This window comes from Physeter macrocephalus, chromosome 15, assembly GCF_002837175.3.
Source record: "Physeter macrocephalus isolate SW-GA chromosome 15, ASM283717v5, whole genome shotgun sequence".
NCBI classification, from domain to species: Eukaryota; Metazoa; Chordata; class Mammalia; order Artiodactyla; family Physeteridae; genus Physeter; species Physeter macrocephalus.
In genome coordinates, this window is record NC_041228.1 from 7,911,884 (window position 1) to 7,935,595 (window position 23,712).

Here is a 23,712-nt window from a genome sequence, read left to right on the forward strand (position 1 = left end):
TCTTTGCATAAAAACGTACACACATTTCTCCATTATTAAAACAACCCTTTACTCTAGCCCAAGGTTTCTTAACTTAGGGTCTGGGTTTAAGGGGGTCCGTTTTCCTGAAAATACATGCAAAATTTGGTACGTATGGAGGAGTATGTTGTTTCCAATACATTATCATGGGTGATTCATGACCTAAAAATTGACAGTTACTAACAAATGTTCTACAATTCTTTTTTTAGCTGTCAATCTCTTTCTTTTTCTTCAGAGCCAAGATTTTTTGGAAAGTTTGTAGTTTCCATTTTCTCAAATCACTACTATGTCGTTTCTTCCCTCATCACCTTGTGAAATTTGCAAAGGACTCCTCGTGACTAACCCAATGAATGTTCGCAGGCCCCATCTTCCCTGAAGTTACTGACCACTTGACCCACCCCTGGTTTCCATGACACCACGTGCTCCTTCTAGCTTTCTAGCTGCTCTTCTGGCTTCTTTCTGCTCTTCCCTTAAAAACTGTAATTCCTCAGAGATCTGTCCCTGACCTGTACTATTTGCATCTCCACACTCTCCGTGGGTGAGCTCATGATCCCCATGACTTAAAATACTGCCGACATGCCAGTGGTTATCAAACGTATCTCCAGGCCAGACCTTCGCCCAAGCCTCACGCTGAGATATTCAGGGCTCACTAGACACCTCCAAGCAGATGTCCCTGAAGCATCCCAAACTCAGCATGTTGAAAGCTGAACACTTACATCTTACTTCCATCCTCACCCACACTCTTTAACTGGTCCCCTCCTTATATGCTCTATCTTGAGAATTGGCACTCCACCCAAGGGACTACCTGACCTGAAACGTTCAACGTTATCCTCAACTGGTGTTTCAGTAGACTGAACGTCCATCTAGAAAGGTCATTATAGAAGGAAAGTCAAAATGAATATTAGCTTCAACTCTAAATTTCAGATTCTACCATTGTAAGTGGATGGGGTAAATGCATTTATCTGATTTGCTAGCAAAATGCATGGCCCCCAAGTTTCCTCATGTTCTGTCTGCTGCCTCCCTCGCCTGCCTCTCCAGACACTTCTCTCGTCTGTCCGCTTCCTACCACCCCAAACTCACATCTGGCGGTCTAGCAACACACTCTGTGTTGTCTGACTTTGTTCTCTATTCCCCTTGTTTACCCTTACAAAGTGAAGTCAGTTTATGCATATGATGAGCTTGTATCATCCTTCAAAACCCAACTCAGATGTCACTTCCCTTGGAAACCCCTCTGAAAGACTCCTTCCTCCACCACGCCCCGGTAGTTTTTCTTCTCCTCTAAGTATCTTCTAAATATGTCTAGTGTTCCACTAATATGCTGCATCAAAACTTACTTATGTTCTTTTCTCTGTTAAAGTTATGAGCATCTTGAGATCAAAGACTCTGCCTTAGTTCTCATTAATTCTCCAAGACCTATCATGATAGCATATAAAAATATTAACAATAGAAATCGTAATATAGCTGTAGCTGACATTTATTAAGGGATCTACATGCTAAACAGGAATAACATCACAATTTCGCGTGAGCTGCCCAATCCATAAATATGTAATGAATGAGTGAATGAACACAGCTCTTTAATTAATGAAGGAGAAATGAGATACTCATTCTTTTTTCATCTCTATAAAGATTAACGCTATAATTATTCTCATACCACAAGACCTCAGTAAATAATTATTGAATAAATCAATTAGCTGATCAATTAATCACATAGGAAGCAAGAAATGGGCATTTGATTTCATAATATCTCACGTTTGTGTGATGCATTCTAGTTTATGAAACATCTTCACTTACACTGCGATACTTAATAATGACATCAACCTGTGCATTAATTGTATCACTATTACTATTTTGCAAGGGACTAAACTGAAGATCAGAGGTGGGGAATAACTTGGCTAAAGTCACAGCTCATGATTGGCAAGCCAAGGACTTGACCCAGACTGCCCCCTCCCAATCCCCACTCCACCACAGCTGCCCCCTTTCTCCCCATGACTCAACTCCAGACTCATAAATTGGTTCCCCTTAGTGGCATGTACATCTCAGGCAGGGGTTTTCAAAGACATCTGCAATGGTCCAGCATCTGTTGAGATTATGAACTTGCGGTTAGTGAGTAATCATCTTGTACCCGGCTCACTTCAAAGACACTTCTAGAGACATGTCTAAGAAAAAAGCAGACACATGAAACGAGACTTGGAGCTATACTCTGCCCATGTCCTCGTGACAAATCACTCAATACACTGCAAGCAGAATTCCTAGTGGAAATTCAAAGGCTCGGATTGAATCTGACCTCTCTCTAGGAAGTCTGACTCCTATCAAGTGGAACCCCCCAAATTCCACCCACGTGCAAAAGCTGCCTGGGCGGTGGCATGATAAATGGGTTACTGAGAGCATCTGAATTCCTCTTTCCCGGGGTCACTGTGAGCGATCCCAGGGAGCTGGGGAAAACGGCAGAAATTTGGAGGCACAGATGCATACGAGAACCAACCAACGTGAGCGGAGTAAAGTAATTCCAACGATGCAGAGGCTTCCCTAGAGACACTGAACAAGAGCATGGCACCGAGGCCATCCTGCCCTCTGAGTGGGCTGTAGGTACCTTGCACAAGGTCTGACAGCTGGCTTGCACCCGGGAGGGCAAACTCCCAAGACTGCACTCCCGCCCTCTGCCTCTCCAGTCAGTGTGAGGGTAGGGCCCCTGCTGCTGTCGCCACTCAGCATGCATCCACTAGGCACGCTAGGCACTGTGCTAAGCACCTGCCCTACCCGACTTCATCCAGATCTCACAGCAACTTGTGGATGTAGGTGATATTATGAAAACTCTGCCTCAAGGAGCCCAAGGCTCAGAGCAGTGAAGTGACTGGCGCCCGTTACACAGAGTAGGAACAGAACTGGAATTGAAACCCAGATTCGCCCAGTGCCAAGGCCCCTCTGCTTCATTGCTTCTGCTTCTCAAAACGTCTGCCAAGAGCCTTCCTGCTTGCCTGAGGGTAAGTTATCACAAAAACAGAAGACAAAAAACACACCTTAAAGCATAACTGAGCCAATCGTTAGAATGACCAAAACAGAAAACTTAAAGAGAAACTTAGGGCTTCCCTGGTGGCGCAGTGGTTGAGGGTCCGCCTGCCGATGCAGGGGACGCGGGTTCGTGCCCCGGTCCGGGAGGATCCCACGTGCCGCGGAGCGGCTGGGCCCGTGAGCCATGGCCGCTGAGCCTGCGCGTCCGGAGCCCGTGCTCCGCAACGGCAGAGGCCACGACAGTGAGAGGCCCGCGTACCGCAAAAAAAAAAAAAAAAAAAAAAAAAAAAAAAAAGAGAAACTTAGAGGGCACATAAACCACCCCCCCACACGGTGAGGGAATCTCCAACATGCTTGAATACCCCACTGACGGGCCGCTCATCCTCTCCACCTCGCTCCATCCCAGCAGGGCACGCCACGACTTCTGCCTCCATCCTCTGACCCCATCGCCTCTCACCTCATCCCCCACTGCCCCTGCCATGACGCCAGATGCTCTGTCTATACTGAAGCCCCTCCCTCAGTCTCTCCCGTGCTAGGCTCCTCTCCCCTCCTGGACTTTACTCATGGGGGAGGGAAAGTGATTCCTTCCTTGGCAAATTGAATTCGGTTCCACCAAGGAGGCCAGAGAATTCAGCACAGACTCAACAGTGGGGGGAAAAAAATCAATGAAGAATGAAGAATGATCATTAAAAAACATTTTTTTAATTAAAAAAAACTGTGCAGCCATTGGTAACATAGTCTTACCTTTTTAAACCAACAGCTAAAATTATTATCATCTATAAAACTAAAGGAAATCTACCACTGTTGATGGATTGCATTCAGGAATGGTCTAACCCATAGTCAGCTGCTCAGAATGATTAGAGGGCTCCTAGGAAGTGTAACCTGTCTAAAATATTTTCCCCCAAATGCTTAGCAAATGGTCTGAATTTCCACTCTTAAAAATGAAATCTTTCTGGTTTACCCACGTGTTAAAATGTGACCACTCTTGGAGAAAATATTATATTAAAAAGAAGGTAGGTCCTAGGTTGGCATATTTTCTTCTTGGTTCTAACTCCCTTCAACTCAGTCGAGCAAATAAACCCTTGATGGACCAGGGACAAAACTGGTGCTGTCTGGGGAGGGAGTTATCAAGGTAAATCCTCTGTTTTCTCCAGCCTCAGAGATCTAACAAAGGTTTAAGACACAACTGTTCAGCAAACATTGATCAAATGCCTCCCAGGCCCACTATGTACATATGCACAGGTTGTATACTGTACAATTGCAGGGGCAGCATTCACAAAGATGACCTGTGAAAAGGATCCTTTACAACTGGCAGTGTTTGATCTAATCTAGCTATTCCAACATGGTCAGCCTTCACCAGACATTGGGTGCAGCAATTTTACATATAATATATCTTTCCAGCTTAATTACAGCCCCTTTGAAAACATCATCATCTCCATTTTATAGGTGAGACAACTGAGATTCACAAATATCTTTTAAATTAGTCAAGTTCCCATACCTAAGGAGTGGCAAAGATAGGATTCCTGTACCCCATGTGTGTTCCAATCCATTCATGTGGTTACCATTCATTCACTTATTCATTCTTTCAGCAAGCATTAATTGAATCACTGTTGGTTTTAAATATTAACCTGGAGCAAAGTGAACATTTATATATTTTTTTCTTTTTAAAAAAAAACCAAACAATTATAAATAAAATAAAATTGAAAGTCTACTAGACACTTTGCTAAGTGTTTAGGATCAAACCATGAATTACAAAATAACTGCCCTTTGGAGCATGACATCTATCAAGCAAGCAAGCAAGCAAGCAAAATATATTCATTCATTTGGCACCTATTTCTTGAGAACTGACTAGGTACCAGTCATTCTTCTAAGAGCTAAAATAGCAGTGAACAAGCCAGATAAAGTCCCTGCCCTCTGTGGCTCCCTTTTTTAGAGGAGGGCAAACAAATACTCAAGAAGTAAACAAGTGAGAAGATTTCATAGCGAAAAGATAAGAAGACAATTAAGCAAGATGCAGGGGTACAGAGCGCTGAAGAGGCTGCTTTGATGGGGTGGTCAGGGGGGTCTCTTTGAGGCAGTGATGTTGGCTCAGAGCAGAGGAGGAGCCAGCCCTGAAGATGTACTAGGATGAAGGCTCCACGGGGCAGGACTTTCTGAGGCTCTGTTCACTGCTGTAGCCCCAGCACCTAGTGCCCGGCACAGAGTAAGTGCTCACTAAACGCCTGTTGGGTGAATAAGCGAATGAACAGGGGAATGGCAGCCGAGGCAGAAGAAACTATAACTGAGTCCCAAATCCAGCACCTCACCAGCTGGCCGGAGGCTCCCTCCTGCTTCGTGGAGAGAAGTGAAGCCTTCCAAGCTGGGGCCCAGTTTCCCCATGTGTCCCACCTTCTTCAGTCTGCCGTGGCTGTGATCCCAGTTTGCCAGCTGTTCTTCCATCTCAGCTCCTGGGTCTCAGAGAAGCAGAGAAGTGGTCCAGGGGATCTGCCACATGCAAGGCTGTGCCCAGAGCACACTCAGCCCTGCCAGTTACAGCTACCCAGGCAGCTCGGGGCCGTGACAGATGTGCATCTTGGCTGCACGTGTTAGTCTGGGCACGCAGCTACTAACCAGACCCAGCACTCTCGACAGACTGAAGGGAGGAAAGAGTGCGTGACTGCCAGCCCCCCCTTGATGGGCCCTGGGATACGGGCTCTTCCCCTGGACAGCACTTCCCGGGAAGTAGGGACAGAGTACACCGTGAGGTCCAGAGAGAGAGAGAGAGAGTGTGTGTGTGTGTGTGTGTGTGTGTGTGTGTCTGTCTGTCTGTTTGTGTCTGTATGTGTGTGCACACATCAGCCCTGTGCATATCTGCAAAGGAGATTTAAGTTTTATACAAACATTAGGCAATTTTGGAGTCAGTGCCTGCTCACATGGCCCTGTCAGCCCAAGGACCAAAGGGACTAAGAATTAGCTTGTGTGGGCTAATGCACCACCAGACTCGTGGCTACAGCAGGCAGGTGACAGTGCCCCAGGGTTGGTGCAGGACAGCCTGCACAGTTTTAACAGCACCCATTCCACCCTCAAATGTGCCCCGGATGAGATTAGTAAAGTATAACCCCACTAGGCTGCAGGCTGTGATGTCCTCCAGATCCCCCTTCATTAATGAAGGGCTCTTCCCCAGCTGCTAGGAGGGCTGCTGGCAGACGGACCCCACTGTCAGCCCCTGCAGGGAGAGTGACCCCCAGAAGGGCAGCCCATATCAGTGAGTGACCAACGTGAGGGCATAACAATTTTGAGGATCGTCCCAGCATCCCTAGAGGTCAGCTGAGGCCTCCTCTAAGGCTGCACTGAAGCTCAAGTTCTCCCCCTGTCCTTCTCTTTCCCTCTCCCACCCCTCTTGATTCCACTCCCTTAAAAAATGACCTGCATACTGAACTCAGAGTCTGATTCCTGAGGAACCCAACCAGCAACAATCAGCATCTTCAGTGGGGAGACTCTGGATTTGGACTCAGATTGGGTTTGAACCCCAGCTCTACCATTCATTAGTCATGTGACCTTGGGCCTTTCTGACCCTCAGTTTCCAAATCTGTAAAATGGACATAATGGTGCACACTGCCTAGGGCAGTTGTGGGGATTAAAATATGGAAAGCATCTAGCACAGTGACGGACATGTTGAGTCACTCAATACCTAGGAATAGAAAAATTCATGATTTTATAGCTCTGCCCTTAACTGGCCGTGACTTGGCAGAGTCACTTTCTCTCTCTCTGCCTCAGTTTCCTCCTCTATAAAAAGATGGGTTTGGACTTGGGCACTGTTACTGACATTTCTTAAACACCCACTCTTACCAGGTTCTGTGCCGAGCCCTGTACTTTATTCCACAACGCAAGCCTACTACTACGTTGATATTTCTTTTCACCATCATCCTCAGTTTACAGAGGCCAACAAAGGCATCAGGAGGCTGAGGAATGTGGCCCCAGAGTACCCATGTGTTAAGTGATGGAACAGGACTGGAAGCTGGGCAGGTGGACTTCAAAGCCCATCTCCGCACCAGAATGCCTCGAAGTTTCCCTCAATTAGATTATGCACACACTCCTGCCAGTGCTGGCATTTTTAAGGATCACATGACTCTGTCTCCAGCTTAGCGGAAAACATATGCAGAAAAGATCAACTGAATTCTGTCAACCCTTCGGCACAGCTGTGAAAAGCCAGAGGCAAAGCAGACAAAAGTGACTGACTGCAAATCGCAGGTCCCCAAAGCACTGCTGTGGCCACTTCTATCTCCATGTACCCAGTGACGGCTTTGTTGCTGCCACTGAGCTCCAGGCTGGCGAAGCTGAGCAGGGCAAGCTTTCGCCAGGCATCCCTCTCAGCCGTGCCTCACACCCTCTCAACTGCAGCCTCACCCACAGCCTCAATCTGCTGGTAGCAACCTGTGATCACAGTCAAGGGCTGCGGCATTTTTTAAAGGGCATTTTGAAGTTCCTCAGGTGAAATGAACTTAGAGTACAGGTACAATTTTTTAAAGGCTCACATCTGTGTTTTCCCCTCGCTTGCAATCTAAATACTCTAAATAATCTAAATTTGTTTCAATGGCACATCTAAGAGGAGAGCTTCTGAAATAGTGGATGATAAGCACAACGTCAATTCTCCTGGGAATTAGCCCTTGGAAGACCTCCCCCCCCATTAACCCTTGGAAGACATCCACCCCCCCCCCCAACTGGCCTGCAGGAGGGGGCAGATAGTGGTCATCCTACAGACAGGGTCCAACATCTGAAAAGACATCTCATGCTAACCCTTAGCATTGCTCTGGACTGGTTGTCATAGGTCTTTTAAGAAGCAATGGACATTTTCTCTTATGAAGAAATAGCATCTTTACTGTTTTGCCCGTTTAAAAAAGCATACAACGTTTCCCTAAAGAGCGTACAACGGCACTCTATACACAGATGACGCAATTGTCCTCGTTCTCTCAAAGTCTAGCTTGTCAGGCACCAGTGCATCTCCCACACAGCCCAAAGGGAGAGCGTCTGAGTCATGTTAAAGCTCATTATGGAACTGCTTAAAACCCTTCAAGGATTTGTGGTACCCAAGGCACTCGAATGTTTGGCCCCAGTGCCCTGTCCAGCCTCCCTCCTGGCCCTGCAGTCCTGAGCTACCTGTATTTCCCTGCATGTGCCGTGCTAATGCAGGCCCCGGGATTCTGTCCATGCACTGCCCTCTGCCCAGGATGCCCCCTGCCCCCTCCTGGCCATCTGACAAATGCACGCTGGCCTTCTTTATGGCACAGGCTGGCCATGATGTGCCTGGGCGCTCTCACTAACTGTCTGCGGTGAATCTGGGGGGAGCCTTCCCCAGGCTCCCCACTGCCACTGGAAGTGGCTTCACTTTGGTAAGTGGCTCATCTTAAATTCTTTCTTCCTGTGCCTCTCTCCTGATTAGTAAGTGGAATCCTCTCTCTGCAATCAAGACCTCCAAAACAGCACAACACCTTTCCTGGAACGTAAGTGACAATTCAAAATCCATTTTCCAAAATAGATATTCACCGAATTGAACTAAATTGAAGTGAAAGAGGATCTGTTTTGCCATAACATGCTTCTCTGTTCGTGCCCACCCTAGCGCTCCCAAGAGATCTTGCCAAGGTCTAGTTCCAAACCCAGTACGAAGTCCCACACCGGCTCCACGTTCAAGCTACAGCATTTCTCTACTGATCGTCTTCCGCCTCTCCCACTGACAGCCCTAGGCCCACCACCCTGAACCGTTTCCAATGTCCGAATGCCTCAGGCTGTTTTGTGGCCCTGGGCCTTTGCACGTGCGCTCTCTTTGGAAAGACTTTCTGAAACACCCATTCGACAAACTCCTGCTGTCTTCGAACCCCCCGTTAATGTGTTTGAAGTCTTCTCTGGAGCAACATAAACCAAGCGTTTAGAGTGTGTGTACCCAAGACAGGCCCCTGAGATTTCACAAGTCACCTTTGGCTTCACCATCCCCATAGACCAATCAGCTCATCAGAATCCCCTTTTCAAGAGGCTTTGAATGGGCAGCTTATACACACAATCTCACAAAAGAAACAAGGCCAAGACTTTAGGTCTCCCAGCAAGTCTGGCACTGGGAAGCCCATCTCTGTCACCCTTTCCAGAAGCTCAAACCAAATATTTTCATCTAACTTTGAGGGGGGCCAGGCAGGCACATGTGGGTTCCAATCCCAGCTTAATCATTTAACCTAACAGAGCTTCAGTCTCCTTATTTGAAAAACAGACCTTGTTACTATCTAACTTTCTCCTGGTATTTAATAAATATTTCCTTTTCTCCCCGAATAAAAAGTGCATAAAGATGAGGGTTTTACGTATGCTTGGTATATACATGCAAGTGTGAGCACACACACATGTGCACACGCACACAATCCATGTCACAATCACACAGACATACCAATACCCTGAAGGCAGAATGATGTCCTCCCTCTGACTCACATCAAAGGAACATGCTCAAACTCTTAATTCTAACTTGGAAGCTCTAAGCACACATGGAATGTCGGCCCCCCCATCTCTCCTGCTTTCAAATCACACTCGTCAAAGGCACATTTGAAAATACCGTGACATCTCATTCCGCCTTCAAAACATCTACTCAGCTCCATAGACTTTGTGTGTGTGTGAAGGGAGATGTGGAATTCTACACCTTTTCTTTCTTTTGTTAGTAACTTAAGTCTCAGTAATACAAATTTTAGCAAAAACAGACTGGAAGCATTGTAAAATCACCTGAAGAGGTTTATGTGTTGATCGATTCCTACCTAATATATGCATTTGACATTAGGTACGGAAGTTTTCTTTACCTATAAATTTAATAAATGATATTTTTAGTGATAATACTTAAGGATTCTAAGCACATGATGGAAAAAAAAAACACTTTGAGGGACTTCCCTGGTGGCGCAGTGGCTAAGAATCCGCCTGCTAATGCAGGAGACACGGGTTCGATCCCTGGTATGGGAAGATCCCACATGCGGAGCAACTAAGCCCGTGCGCCACAACTACTGAGCCTGCACTCCGGAGCCCACGAGCCACAACTACTGAAGCCCGCGCGCCTAGAGCCCGTGCTCCGCAACAAGAGAAGCCACCGCCCTTCAAAACATCTACTCAGCTCCATAGACTTTGTGTGTGTGTGAAGGGAGATGTGGAATTCTACACCTTTTCTTTCTTTTGTTAGTAACTTAAGTCTCAGTAATACAAATTTTAGCAAAAACAGACTGGAAGCATTGTAAAATCACCTGAAGAGGTTTATGTGTTGATCGATTCCTACCTAATATATGCATTTGACATTAGGTACGGAAGTTTTCTTTACCTATAAATTTAATAAATGATATTTTTAGTGATAATACTTAAGGATTCTAAGCACATGATGGAAAAAAAAAACACTTTGAGGGACTTCCCTGGTGGCGCAGTGGCTAAGAATCCGCCTGCTAATGCAGGAGACACGGGTTCGATCCCTGGTATGGGAAGATCCCACATGCGGAGCAACTAAGCCCGTGCGCCACAACTACTGAGCCTGCACTCCGGAGCCCGCGAGCCACAACTACAGAAGCCCAAGCACCTAGAGTCTTCTGTGCTCTGCAACAAGAGAAGCCACCACAATGAGAAGCCCGCGCACCGCAATGAAGAGTAGCCCCCGCTTGTTGCCGCTGGAGAAAGCCCGCACGTAGCAATGAAGACCCAACACAGCCAAAAATAAATAAATAAAATAAATAAATTTATTAAAAAAACAAACAACAAAAGAAACCACTTTGATTCACTGCTAGTAAGTCTGCAACTACAAACAAGTGTTTGGGACTAATTCGGCAATATAGATCTAGAGTCAAAAATCTAGAGTTTTCAAACCCAGTAATTCTGCTTTGGAGAGTCTGCCCCCAGGAAATAATCTCAACATTGGAAAGAGCTTTATGTATCAAGGTATTCTTGTGGTATTTTCGTAATAGTGAAGAGTCAAAAACAATCAAATGCCCAGAAATAGAGGAATGAGTTAGTGAACGACAGTGCGTCGGCCTAGTAGGATAATGTGACAACCGTGGTTGATCACTGTACTGTCTTTGTTTCTTCATCACCAGATTGGGAGCATTTTAAGGGGAAGAACATAGATGAATGAATGAATGAATGAATGAATATACACATGCATACATGAATGGTTTAGACATATGTAACTGTTTGGAAATATACACATGATGCAATATTAGGTAAAAACAAGACACATAACATTGTAGCAAGATTACAACTACTTTTCCACCAGAAAAGTCTAAGGAGATTAGGAAATAAACCGATGTATGAACTGACATGGAGTAACTTCTAAATAATTCTGTGATTTTTCCTTCTGTATTTGAGCCTTGTTTGAATTTTCTGTAATTAACAAATAGGAAAATAGGACCCGCCCCTTGAGGTTGGTGTGAAGATCAAATGTCTTAGATGTGAAATCTTTAAGTGCATAGACATCGATATTCTGTACAGAATGCTCAGGAAGAAAAATACACACAAAGTCAGCTCTTTTAACTGAGGGAAGGAAATGACAACATGGTTGAGGACATTTATACTCTCAGCCCAGCCTTGATGACAAATGATTCTCTCCTACACGAGCTACATGTTGTCCCTTCAGCCAGGACCATAATGACAGACTTCTAGTGCCCCTCAGACATCATGTCACAGGACAGGAATGATGAGAGCCTCTCATTTCCTGACTAAGGAGAAGCAGAAAAGGGACACGCAGCGAAGCCCACGCTGCCCTGCCCGGTCCCACGGCGACCACCGCCCAGCGCTTCCTGCTGCCAGACGGGGTGTGTGCGGTGGGGACGGTGCCATGTGCAGAAGGAGATGGCAGCCTCAGCCCAGGTGGTGCTCCTGGGATCAGGGCCAGTGCCCGGCCTCAGACGTCACTGTGCTGCGCGGGGCACCGACGGCTCGGAGCCCCGACTCCTCTGCACATAGCTCCCAAACACTACTCTTCCTGACACGGCCCCGGGGTTGTGCAGGCCTAGTCATTACACAATAGGCTGCAGCAATCCTTAGAATGAGCCCCGGCCCACTCGGCTTCCAGTCGGATGCCTTCTTTGGCTCTCATTTAAACTGCCGTGAGTCGGTGTCCTCATCGGTAAAATGCATGTGGTGCTGGTACTTGCCCTCTCTACGCAGGCGTGTAATTGAGAGGAGCTTGAGCTCATGTATGTGAGAGGGTTGCGGGAGCTATAAACTATGGGGCAAAAGCAAGGAGAAAGATGAGGCCGCATCTCATCGGAGAAATTAAGTAAGACAATGAACTTACCGTTCTCTGTGAGGGGAGGCAAAGCCACCGAAGGGCAAAAACTGGAAGCATCATTTTGAGCAACTGAAAAGAAGACAAAGGCAGCCCTTTAGCTCTTTTTTACCCTTTCGATCATTGAGTCCTGAAAGGCAGGAATAGAGGTCCAACTAGGTGACAGAAAAGTCAAACTTGGAAGGCAGACAGTGGGCCCACAGTGCCCGGCACGACTCCCGCGTGGTCAGAACGGGCTAGGCTGTGCTGAAGGGACGTCCTGACATCTCAGGGGCTTAAACCAACCTGGTACCACACGCTCACTGCAGCTGGGCTGCTTTCTCTCCTCTGTGTCACCGTCCCTCAAGGCCCAGGCCGGGGAGGCGCCATCAAGCCCCTGCCTCACAGACGCTGCGGCAGGGGACCTCACTCCTGCTCTCACAGCTTCGCCTACGAGTGGCACACAGCACTCGTCATCTTCACATCGTTTTCCAAAGCCAGCAGTGAAGAAGTGCAGACCTACCATGTTCCGCAGAGTGAGCACCCAGAGACACACGGTGAACAAGTGAAACGCCCACCACCGTGGCTTAACTGACTCACTCAGGGAGGGCACTTAGCCTCTCTGGGCCTCAGTTTCCATATCTGTACACTGGGGTGACACAACATATGCTGAGAATCGCTGTGGGCATGACAGGAGGTAGTGTAGGGCCAGGCACAGGGTGAGAGCTCCCTAGACGGCAGCTATTCACCGCAGGCCGCGTGGCAGGTGGACGGAGCCTGGACTAGGAGGGCAGACAGACCTGGGCTCGAACCTCCACATGCCTCTTAGAAGCAGGGCAGATGGACAAGTTATCTGGCTTCTTCTGTACCCAGTTTTGGCACTGGCACACGAGGGTGATGTCAGAATTAAATGAGAAACCATGCAGACCCGGTAGGTGACCCATGAGTGCTCATTATCCCCTTCCCCTTCCTCTTCCCTTACTGAACAAATCAAAATCTTCAAAGCCTCAGCATCCTTTTCTTCCAGTGGCCCAAACTAGGAGTGCTGTCAGATCTTCTCCCTCTCTGAGCTATGGTGTAGCATGGTCAGGGGTCAAGGGTCATGGGTGGGGCCCACAGTCAAGGGTCAGCGACCCAGGGTGAGATTGTGTGACCTTGAGCAAGTTGCTTCACCTCCCTGTCCTCAGTTTCCTTGTCTGTAAAATGGGGGTAATGACAGTACCTCTCTCAGGGTTGTGAGGCTTAGATGAGTTGTTGTATGTAAAGCTTTGGGCATACAGTAAGCACTCAATAAATGCTGGCCACTATTCACTCTTAATATCGCCCTTTCACAGTGACACACCCTTGTCCTTGACTCTTGGCCTTGTCTGCCTCCATGAAAAGCCTCGAGTCAGAGTCATGCTCTGTTCTGGTCTCCGAAGTCCCGGTTTGGGATCCCTCCCATCCCATGCCCTCCGCCGCCTTCCTCACTTTGGTCAGACATGCCACTACCCAGCCTCCCTGAGTTCTCGAGCCCCCAGCTGTCGTGTGTCTCTCCTGCTTGACTCCATCTGCCCTAGAAGCACCTCCTCCTGGTCATCATTCTATGGCCCTGGTTCCCAGCCTTCGGCAGACATTGGAATCCCCTGGAGGGCTTGATGACACACACCACGTTGGCCCCAGCCCCAGACTATCTGGTTCAGCAGGTGTGGGCTGGGGCCTGAGATCCGGCGTTTCTAACAAGTTCCCAGGTGACGCTGACCCTGCTGGTCCAGGGACTCACTCTGAGGGTCGCTGAGCTAAGGCTCCTGTCACCCAACATTCTGTGAGCTCCTCCCACAAAACTCAGAATGACTCAGAACCACCCACCAGCTCTACAGCGCCCGGGGGGCCAGCTTGTTTATTTAAATGTCCATCTTTGCTTTCTCAGAGCAAAGACCCTGAGAGTCAGTGCAATCTTCAGAAAACAATCTGACGAATCTACATCGAGGGCATTCAGATGCCCACACCCTCGGACCCAGTAATTCTGCTTCTGGAAATTTATCTGTAAATTCAAAGCAAGCTCGGTTTGCAAAGGAAACATTTATGCAGCACTAATGAAACACTGGAAACTGTATACGTCTAATGCTGTGAGAACAGTGAGGCGAGCTGCCGCACATCCGCAGGGAGAATTACTACGTGCACGTCTCAGCCAGGCATTTATCACCTAGTTCTGCTGCTAATGTACTTACCCTTCCTCATCCCCCATCAGTGTTTCCCGACAGGTGGCTGTTGGCCCTTTGGGTGGGACCTTCTTCACTGTACAGGAATAGCTGAGCCCTGAAAGTTCTCAGCTTCCCTGGGCCCCGGGGCACTGAGCCTCAGCCCCTGGCAGGGACTCCGTCCCTGGGGACGCCCCTACAGAGACTCCTACTGTGCAACCTTGAGCAAGTTGCTCAGCTAATTCATGCTTGTTAAACAGATGGATGGTAACCCTCCTGCTTCTTCCCAGCTCCGCTTTCAGTGACATCAAGCTGGTGGCTTGAAATGGGCCGTGGCTGGAGTATTTATACCACGGAAAGTGGCAACCGCTACAGAACTACAAATCAGGGCCTCCACCACCCTCCCAGTTGTAACACATTTGCCAGCACAGCAGAGCATGCGGGTAAGGACAGACCCAACCTCATCACGTTCTTTGGGGACCAAATAAGATGTTGCCTGCAAAACACTAGACTAGCCCTGGAGCCCACTCCGTGCTAGGTAAATGGCAGACACTCTTGAGGGGATGTGAGCGAGGATGTGAAGAGCGGATTGCACAGTAAATTCTCCTACGTGTGGTGGTTTCTACGTGGGCTGCAGAGGCATAATTAGAAGAGCTGGTCATTTCCTTTCCATTTCCCATATCTGGAATAGCTACAGGGTCCAAGTACATTTGCTAAACAGAAGAACAAAGGAAGTGTGAGGCTTCGGTTGTTTTTTTTAGATGCCGCATTTGACTTTGTAAACAAACCAAAGACCCTGCCCCGCCTGCAAGTCACACACAGCTGCGGAGCGAATGGCAGCCCAGTTCTCCTCCAAGAGCAGCAGGTACCAGCGCCCCAGAGGCCTCCCCCTCCAGGCAGCCCTGAGCTCTGGGGCAGCTGGACTGCAGAGCAGCCTTCTTCCCCCGTACTCCCACCTTGGTTGCTAAGATACTTCCTCCTCTGTGGGTCCTGCTGTCCTGTCGGAAAGGGGCTGCCAACAGCCTCATGTGCATCCACAATTGCTTGGCCTGAGCCTCTCAGTTTGGTGCTCAGACCCATGCAAATTTCTGTTCTCTGTGGACAGCAGTCAGAAAGCACATGGCTGCAGGCTCTCGGGGGCCCTCTGGGCGCTCCCTGCTCTAGGTCTGTGCCTCTCTCCTGGATCCTAGGAGACTCAACTCCCACTTCCGTTCTGAGAACACAGCCCGGTACCAAGGTTATGCTGCCCGTGTGCAAGGGCCGCAGGGCAGGACCACGGCCACCCCACCCACTATCCCTACGCAGCGGCCACTGAGCCCTTCACCCAGCGCTCCTTTACCTACGCCCAGATTCTCGCCCAGAGTGGCTTTTGCATAATCCCTTAGAGAACAAAATTGCTTGCTCCCCTTTAGTGCTTCAGAAGCCCCCGCGGGTCCCCCCACACCGTAACACAAGCCACAGGGCTGAGTAGTTCTCTGATACAGAGGGAATAATTACCTCCTGGTGAGGGGATAGGAGAATCCCAGCCCCACAGGAGTCGTAAGTGAATGCAGGGAGAGTGCTGGAGAGTTGTTTCTGACATTAGTAATGCTTGAGAGATGTTCATGTCTCTCACTTCTGCCTCCCCAGCCAGGCTAAACGCTTTTGGTGAGGACCTTCTACCCCTGATGCTTCCATGGTGTTTGACACATAGTAGGAGCTCAACAAATAGCCCTTCCTTTCCCCTTCCTCAGTGTCATTCTTCAGAAACAGGACCTGTGTTACCCTCTTTGTGTCTGGCTCTCAGCCTGCAGTCAAATCAGGGGTCTGTGCTCATCACTCAACAGAGATGCCAGTACACTAAATGACCAAACCATGGATTTGAAGCGAGGGCAAAGCCTATTAACGGAAATTCTTGGCAAGAATTCCTTTGTAAAAAATCCGTGTCTCCTGTGCTGACGTAGAGGTCATCCTTCAAGGCTCAGCTCCCCCTCTGTGCAGGCTTCCGCAGCCCTGCAGGGGCCCTACTTCCTACGATTGTGTGTGATTGTCTAATACAAAGATAAGGATGTGGGGAAAGTCACGACGATGTCAGCTTGCCTGCTGGGACTTTCCAACGTTACACTAGGGTAGTTTTGTCTACTACAGAAAACAGAATGCACGACCATCTAAGGTTCAGAATCCAGAAGATGAGTGTGTTTTGGCTCAAAATATATCACAAATCAGAAGGTGGTTTTGCACTAGGTCAATGTGACCCAGCGGAGAGAATGGTCTAATTTATCGAACCAGTTTGCCTGAGTAAGGTTCCTTTTCTCTGCCTGGGTCTTAGGGGGAGATAATCCATCAAGTCTTTAACACTTACCCCACCACCCGCTTTGGGTGGTGAAGACGACTTAAGGGAAAAAGACTGACCAGTGAGGACCCAGCTCTGCTCCGATGGGGAGTCATGGGTCACACCAGGTCACCAGAACCCCTGACAGCTGGCCCTCTTCCTCCCATTCTTCTGAAATGGAAAATTCAGAGCCACTCACACCAGAATGGCCATAAGCCATGTGCATCCCGAGGTGTTTTCCACCCTGGGGTCCCGAGAGACTGATGCCATTTTGGCATTTTTAGATTTTTCTCCCCACTCACCCAAACACTGAAAGCAGGCAGCGTGTAGGGTGAAAACCCGCCTGCTTGGGCAGCTCCAGGCCAGCGGGCCAGAGCCCGCAGGAGGTGCTCCCTGAAGCATAAAAAGGAGGGTGTAGGAGGCTTTCAGTAATGGATTTCCACCACTCTGAAGCAGAATTAATTTCCTGTTCCCATGTTCCCACAGCACTTCATGCATATGACTGTTCTGGTACTGAGCCTATGATGCTACAATTAATCATATGTGCCCGCATCTTCTTCACTAGGATGTGAGCACCTAAGAAAAAAATGACTACATCTTATTAACCCCACATTCCCTAGTGCCCAGCACAGTGCATGACCCAGTATGGACACTCAATAAAGTCTGATAACTTCTAGCTTTATGACATGAGCAACCCAGAGCTAGAACGGCTTATTTATTTACAGTCTGTAACTCCTCCTTAAGTTGTGAGTGCCTGGAGGACAGGAATCATTTCTTATTCCAACTCAGCCATATAACATAGTGAATATATCATATGGCTGAGTATAGCCATATAATATGGTCATATGGTTGGTTATTTGGACCCAGTTCTTTCTGACTAGGTCCAAAAATTCTGGGTCCAAATTCTGTCATTTACCTGCTACGTGTGACTTTGGGCAAGTGACTTAACCTCCCTGAACCTCAGCTAACAGAGGTTATGAGGATTAGGTGAGATAACACTTATAAAGTGCTTGGCATCCAGCCAGGCACGCAGTAAGAGCCCAGGGATTAGAGGCTGGATTTATAAAACCAGAGTCCCCCGGGCATGGCTGACATTCGGTCAGTGTCTGTTGAATGAATTTGTAATTCCCTGCCCTGTAGTTCCTGGTCAGAACTCCTGAGTCCCCAGCCTGACCCCACAGAATATACGTTGGAAAAAGTCAGTGGTCTGTGCAGTCAGATAAAAAGAAACAGAACAGATGGAAAAAGTGGGGACAATAAGCACCTTGGGTTCTTTTCCTTGCGAACTCCTGCCAAGATGTTGTAACCCTCTGATCTGATTCCCATATTTCTGAACAAATGAATTATTTCTTAGCTTCTTTTTATCCAACTCTTCCCTGAGCAATAGCAAGATGAAAAATGACATTTTCCAGCTTTTGGTGGGGTGAGGAGATGGGAAGAGGTGTGGGAGGACAGATGGGCAAGGAAGCATTGTGGGTTGAGAGTTCAGTTCTGAAGGCCCTAAATACCCAGAGCTGGCATTGGATCTCCTGCGGGCCCAGCATCCTAAGCAGGCATTCACTCCCCCTCCTCTATATGGCACATCCCTCCCCCTCAAATAGAAACCCACTGAGGATGTTTCATCATACACTCCTGATGTTTTTCTTAAAACAATTCAAGATGTTAAAATAAAAGTAATAAATAGAGTGAACTCAGATCAAGTCACAGGATGCTCAAAGTAGACATCAGCAAGGAAGATTTTTTTTCAGCCTGGTAACAATCAACCCCAAAAAACTCTGCCTTGAAGCCACAGAATGTCTCGGGGATTAGTAGGCTCATGAACAAATGTCAAGGACCAGATTCCACCAAAAAGCCCCATCCCAGGCCTCTCGGGTTGGACATAGCTCTGGAACAAGAGGCCAACCTACCGCTGGTTTCATTTATTAGTTTATTAGTTTTATTTTTTCAATTTATTGGTCAACTGCTTGTTTGGTCAGTTGAGTTGAGCTGGGGGAGAACCATTCAGGCAATGTGTCCAGACAGTTTCACATAAAGTCACTCATGCCATATGGGAGACCTGCCAGGAGGCAGCAGGTAAAGGGGAAGAGTGAAGTTTGGAGTCTTGAGAGCTGGGTTTGCGACCTGCCTGTGCTTCTTGATGGCTATGTGGTTTGGGTCAAATAACTTCCACTGTCTACACCATACTCTCCTCATCTTAAAATGGAGGAAATAATGTCTACTCCATGGAGGCATTGAGTAATACATTGTATAACCCGTGTAGGAGCCACAGCACACATGTAGACAGACACACAGTGGGCACATGAAGAATGTCAGTTCTCCTCTCCTTTCCTACTTTGGGCAAAGCATTGTGTTGGATGATATGCAGAATGTGAAATCAAAGTTACAGACCTCTAAGGTTCCTCCAGGTCAGACATCCCATTACTCTCATTTCTAGGGCAAGGACCAGGCCAGGGCCAGACTCTCTCCCTTAAATTTAAAGCTTGAACACAACCACCAAAACCCTCTGGAACAGACTGATGAAGACAGTGTCACCCTGAAGAGGTTGTCCATCCACTCCTGCTGAATACATCCATGAAGCTGAGACCTAGTTGGACATCTTTCCTTTGAGTCTACAAGCAGACTTCCAATACATTCCTTTTTTGCTTAAGTTAAATAGAATCTGTCTCTGTTGCTTGCACCCAATGAATCCTGACTAATCTCCTCCCGGGGCCAAGGACATCATCCTAATATACAGTTGAGAAGCAGTCAACTAAAGATGCCCATGTAGCTGTTCGGAGAATAGCACTTACCAGGCTTCTGGTACCACCCGAAGGGATAAGTGCGGACCTCAGCATCAGGAGAGCCACAGTCCAGAATGCGCCAGGCTCCTCCATTTTCCTCACTGCACATCTGAATTCCCAAGCTGTTCAGAGTTAGGCATGTCACCTCTCCTCCTGGAGCAAAAAATAACCAGGACCAGGAAAATGATCACGATGGAAGATTCTAACAGAATGAGAGAAATTCTGCAAACTCATTCTTCAGCAGACATTTGAGGTGCAGCACACTATTCCAGGGATGATCTTAGTCACTGATGAAAAACCCGCTACCGTAATGAGCTTCTGATCAAAGAGGTCATCGATGGAGACAGCACAGACCCATCGTGTGCCTAGGGCTCTGCTGGGGCTGTGTTTGCATCATACTCCTTGGTCCTCACTCAGCCCTAGGAGGAGGGTAACATTTCCATCCCTATTTACAGATAAGGAAACCAAGGCTCAGCGAGATTAAGTGGCTTGTCCAGAATCAAGATTTAAATGCAGATCATATGGATGGATCCAAAGTTCACCCTACCAAGCTGCCTGACCCAGGTCTTGAAAGCTGAGCAGAAGACAGCTAAGTGAGCCATGGCAGGAAGGCTACTTGGGTCAGGTAGAAGAGTCGTGTAACGCTGACCGGGCACTGGACCAGGAGCCATGTCCCAGCTACCATGTTTATTAGCTACCTCCCCTCTCCAATCCCCCACTTTCCCATCTGTGAATGAAGGGTACTCTTCCCCACCCACCACGAGGAGATGCTGAGGATTAGATCAGACTGTAGATGTGAACGGGTTTTCTAGACTGTAAAGTGCTGTATGCAGACCAAGAGGGAGTTACCATTATTACCTTTTAACTGGGAAACGTTCAGAAAGCCAAAGCCGGTGCAGCACGGGTCCACGTCACACAGTCGTTCACATTCGAAGAAGCTGGCGGAAGGGGAAAAGAGCAGGCCTGAAGGTTTGTGCTGGGCAGGACCTACGGGGTGGGCCGAATCGCTAACACTGACTTCTGGGGGCCTGCTCTCTATGACGACCCTTTCCTGAGTCCAGACACACAAGCTCTGCTCCCGCACCCCCATCCCAGCACCAGGGTCAGACTGATCCCCGTTTCCCACCCTCCTTCTTGTCCCCCTTCCTGTCGGCATGGGTGGTGCCCAGCCAGAACTCAAGGCAGACTATCCTGTATCATCTTTTAATCTCCATTTTCAAAAGCAGATCTTAAATGCCAGCAGCATGGCATAGTTTCATAAACCAACAAAACTTCGTAGATCAACAATTCACAGATCAATGACTCTCAAATTCTAACTTCAACAGGGGGAGCTTGGTTAAAATTCAGATTCCTGAGCCCCCTGTAAATGCTGATTCAGTAGGTCCGGGGTAGGACCCAGGAATGCAGTCTGTAAAAAGTCCTCCTGGTAATTCTGATGGGTGAGATCCACAGACTGGTGGAGAGAAACATCACCTTTAATGAAAACAACTAAATTACATCTGACTAATTAAATCAATAATAAAATACACTTTTAAAATAAAAAATTATATAAATTAAAAGTCCTTATATGCCTATGGTCCCGTTGAAAGTTCTGCTTGCTCTCTGGATTTTGAATGCAGCACAGGAAGACTTCGCCGATCAACTTTATTACAATGCTTGATAACTTGTATTAATTGATAAAACACGGGTCAGTGTTTCCCTTTTGCATCAGCTGACCAGATATTCAGGGCTAAATGTTGTGCTGACTGTTAGTAACTGACCGTAGCCATGGTTTTTAGATAGTTACCTCCTTATTACTTTTTCACCCTTTGCTTTGGGTTTTACAGTCTTTTACGCTTGTGCCTTTAACTGATATTATATCACCATCTGTATGAAAACAGAAGGGTCTTAATAATAAGTATTGCAGTGGGGCGGGAGTGAATGGAAACAGCTTACCCATTGGAAATGGATTTGTTAAACATGGGCACTTTGTTTCGAATGGAAATCCCCATCAGCTTTTGGAACGGCAGGCGAGTGTAAAACTGCTTCACTTTATCTTGCAGTACAACTACACAGAGGAAGAAAGACATTAGATTATTTAAGGAGAGATGTGTTGTAGCCATAAAGATACTTTTGTAGGGGGACAAAGGTGTACAAACCATACTGAAAGCTTCCGATTAAGATGGCATATTAAACCCATGTACTTACAGTCTGCTCCCACCCCAAATCTCACTAAAATAATAGTAAAGGCATATACCCCCAAGGCAGAAGAGAACAGGAGAGGGGAGAGAGAAACAAAGTTTGGAAGCTAGAAGAAACACAGAGGAGTAAAAGTTGACCTAATAAATCTAAGAAAGCTGAATTCTCGACTTTTCTGTGGGAAGAACTGAGAAGCAACCCCATACACCTTCTGGAATCCCCAAAAAGTTTAAGTATCAGCAGCACTGGGATGAAAGTGAGCTAAAACAGAACGGGCTGGAAAGCTTTTGAAGAAGCAATCAGGTCTCCAGAGGCCCTCCTCTTTTTTCCACAGCCAACAACTGCCCCTTCCTACCATGGAAGGGTGGGGTCTCTCGGGGGTGCCAGGTTGAGTTGTAATGGACGGAGTACCACACCGAAGCCGGGGGATTTTTTCCAGTCAGTCTACATGGTGAATATTGAGATCCCCTAATTTTCCAATCTTATTTGGCATCTAAACCACAAGCAGCCCCAGGCCAGATAGTACAAGATTCCTCTGGAGGAAGGGCCTAGACATACGGACGTGAGGGAGTCCCCAAAGGGTGGCCCAACTAGATTATCCTACAAAGAAAGCCCAAGTCAACAAGCTCCCACAACACACTCAGAGCTTCCCAGTTGGCTTCTGGGCCCCTGTCTTACATTTAAGTGGAAAAATCAAGGGTCACCAGATACCTGAGAAAGGCCTCCAGCAAGGAAGATAGAACAGTAAATGAAAGATCTCAGCATGACGGAAGAAATGAAGACCAGGCAAGGTGAACCCCACTCCACCCAAATAGTATCATTAATGTTCTCAGAGGGGTAAAGTCAACTTCTATCTTGTTGAAACCACAGCTGTTGGGATTTTCTACAATAAATGGCCAATTGGAATTCCACCTGCTATGTGCAGAAACCATGATCTCTACGAGCAGTGGGCTTCCAGAGCGAGATTATTCTCTCTAGTCAATTTGATGCATTTCTAAATGCCTTTGCATCTCTACAAGAAGCCTGGGTAACTTTACTTTTGGACACCTTTTTTTTTTTTTTTTTGGCCGCTCCACGCGGCCTGTGGGATCTTACCTCCCCGACCAGGGATCGAACCCGTACCCCCTGCAGTGGAAGCGCAGAGTCTTAACAATTAGACCGCCAGGGAAGTCTATTTTTCAAAGAAGAAGAACTGATCTGGATATTTGTAAAGCCACAGAGCCAGCAGCCCACTAAAAATGCAGTTTGGGTTGATCCAACCAAGCACTCACCTTTCTTCTGGAAGAGGGCACTTGGCCTGCGGGGCAGGATCAGTCTGCAGCCCTTGGGACTGGACTCCAAGACATCATCACACACCTGGGCTTCTGGGTAGAGGGTGCAGGTGAAGTACAAGGGTGCACTGTCTGTTACCTCTGCCAGCTGACAGAAAGAGGGCTCCTGGACACAGCCTACAGGCAAGAGAACAGTTGGGTGTTAGTCCTAGGGAGGCCAGCAGTAGAGGGTTACCTCTACAGGACCTTCTGGGAGAAATGCCCCGTGGGGACTCTTCCCAAGCAGGGAAGAGGCCCAGGTCAGTCAAGGCTGTCCAGTCTGGAAGGCCCAAGAAAAACACTAGGGTTCTCCTAGCTGGGGAGAGGGCCATGCACGAAACAGGGAGTCCAGGTGGCTCTGAAAAAAGGCAAAGTCCAAGAGGGTGAGGGGTCAGCTGGAAACTCAGAAACTCAGAAACTCAGAAATATGGGAGGAGAGAGGGTAAAATTCCACTGGATCATCATCATCCCAGGACCATCTCAGAGGCAGTCAGGACCGAAGACCACAGGCCACAGGGTGTGAAATTTGCTGGCGTTGTGAACAACCTCCCCGCTCCCAGTCCCGTGTCAGACTTTGCCACTGGTACATGTGAGCTCCCTAATGGGGAGGGATATGGCTGATTTTTATTTTCTCATTCCCAAGGTGAAACACAAGGCCTAGATCATAGCACCTGCGCAACAC

The 23,712-nt window shown here is 47.7% G+C and overlaps 1 protein-coding gene across 19 annotated transcripts in view; it reads right to left on the reverse strand.

Annotated features, from left to right (window-relative positions):
• Positions 1–23,712, reverse strand: part of LOC102988973 (thyroglobulin) — a 144,641-nt gene that overhangs the window by 27,449 nt on the left and 93,480 nt on the right. For 15 of the 19 annotated variants that reach the window (XR_003683451.2, XM_028500614.2, XM_055091243.1 and 12 more), the window contains 5 exons: positions 22,992–23,168; positions 21,478–21,589; positions 20,401–20,480; positions 19,552–19,695; positions 12,302–12,364 (listed from right to left, as the gene is read on the reverse strand). Coding sequence is in view for 14 of the 19 variants with exons in the window: in XM_028500614.2 (XP_028356415.2) it covers positions 12,302–12,364; positions 19,552–19,695; positions 20,401–20,480; positions 21,478–21,589; positions 22,992–23,168 (576 nt within the window). In the remaining 5 variants the exon portion in view is untranslated. Of the gene's footprint in view, positions 1–828; positions 882–1,352; positions 1,432–2,013; positions 2,096–12,301; positions 12,365–19,551; positions 19,696–20,399; positions 20,481–21,328; positions 21,409–21,477; positions 21,590–22,991; positions 23,169–23,712 lie in introns of those variants that run through there. The other 4 variants (XR_008619509.1, XR_003683452.2, XR_003683453.2 and 1 more) reach the window with 4 other exon arrangements.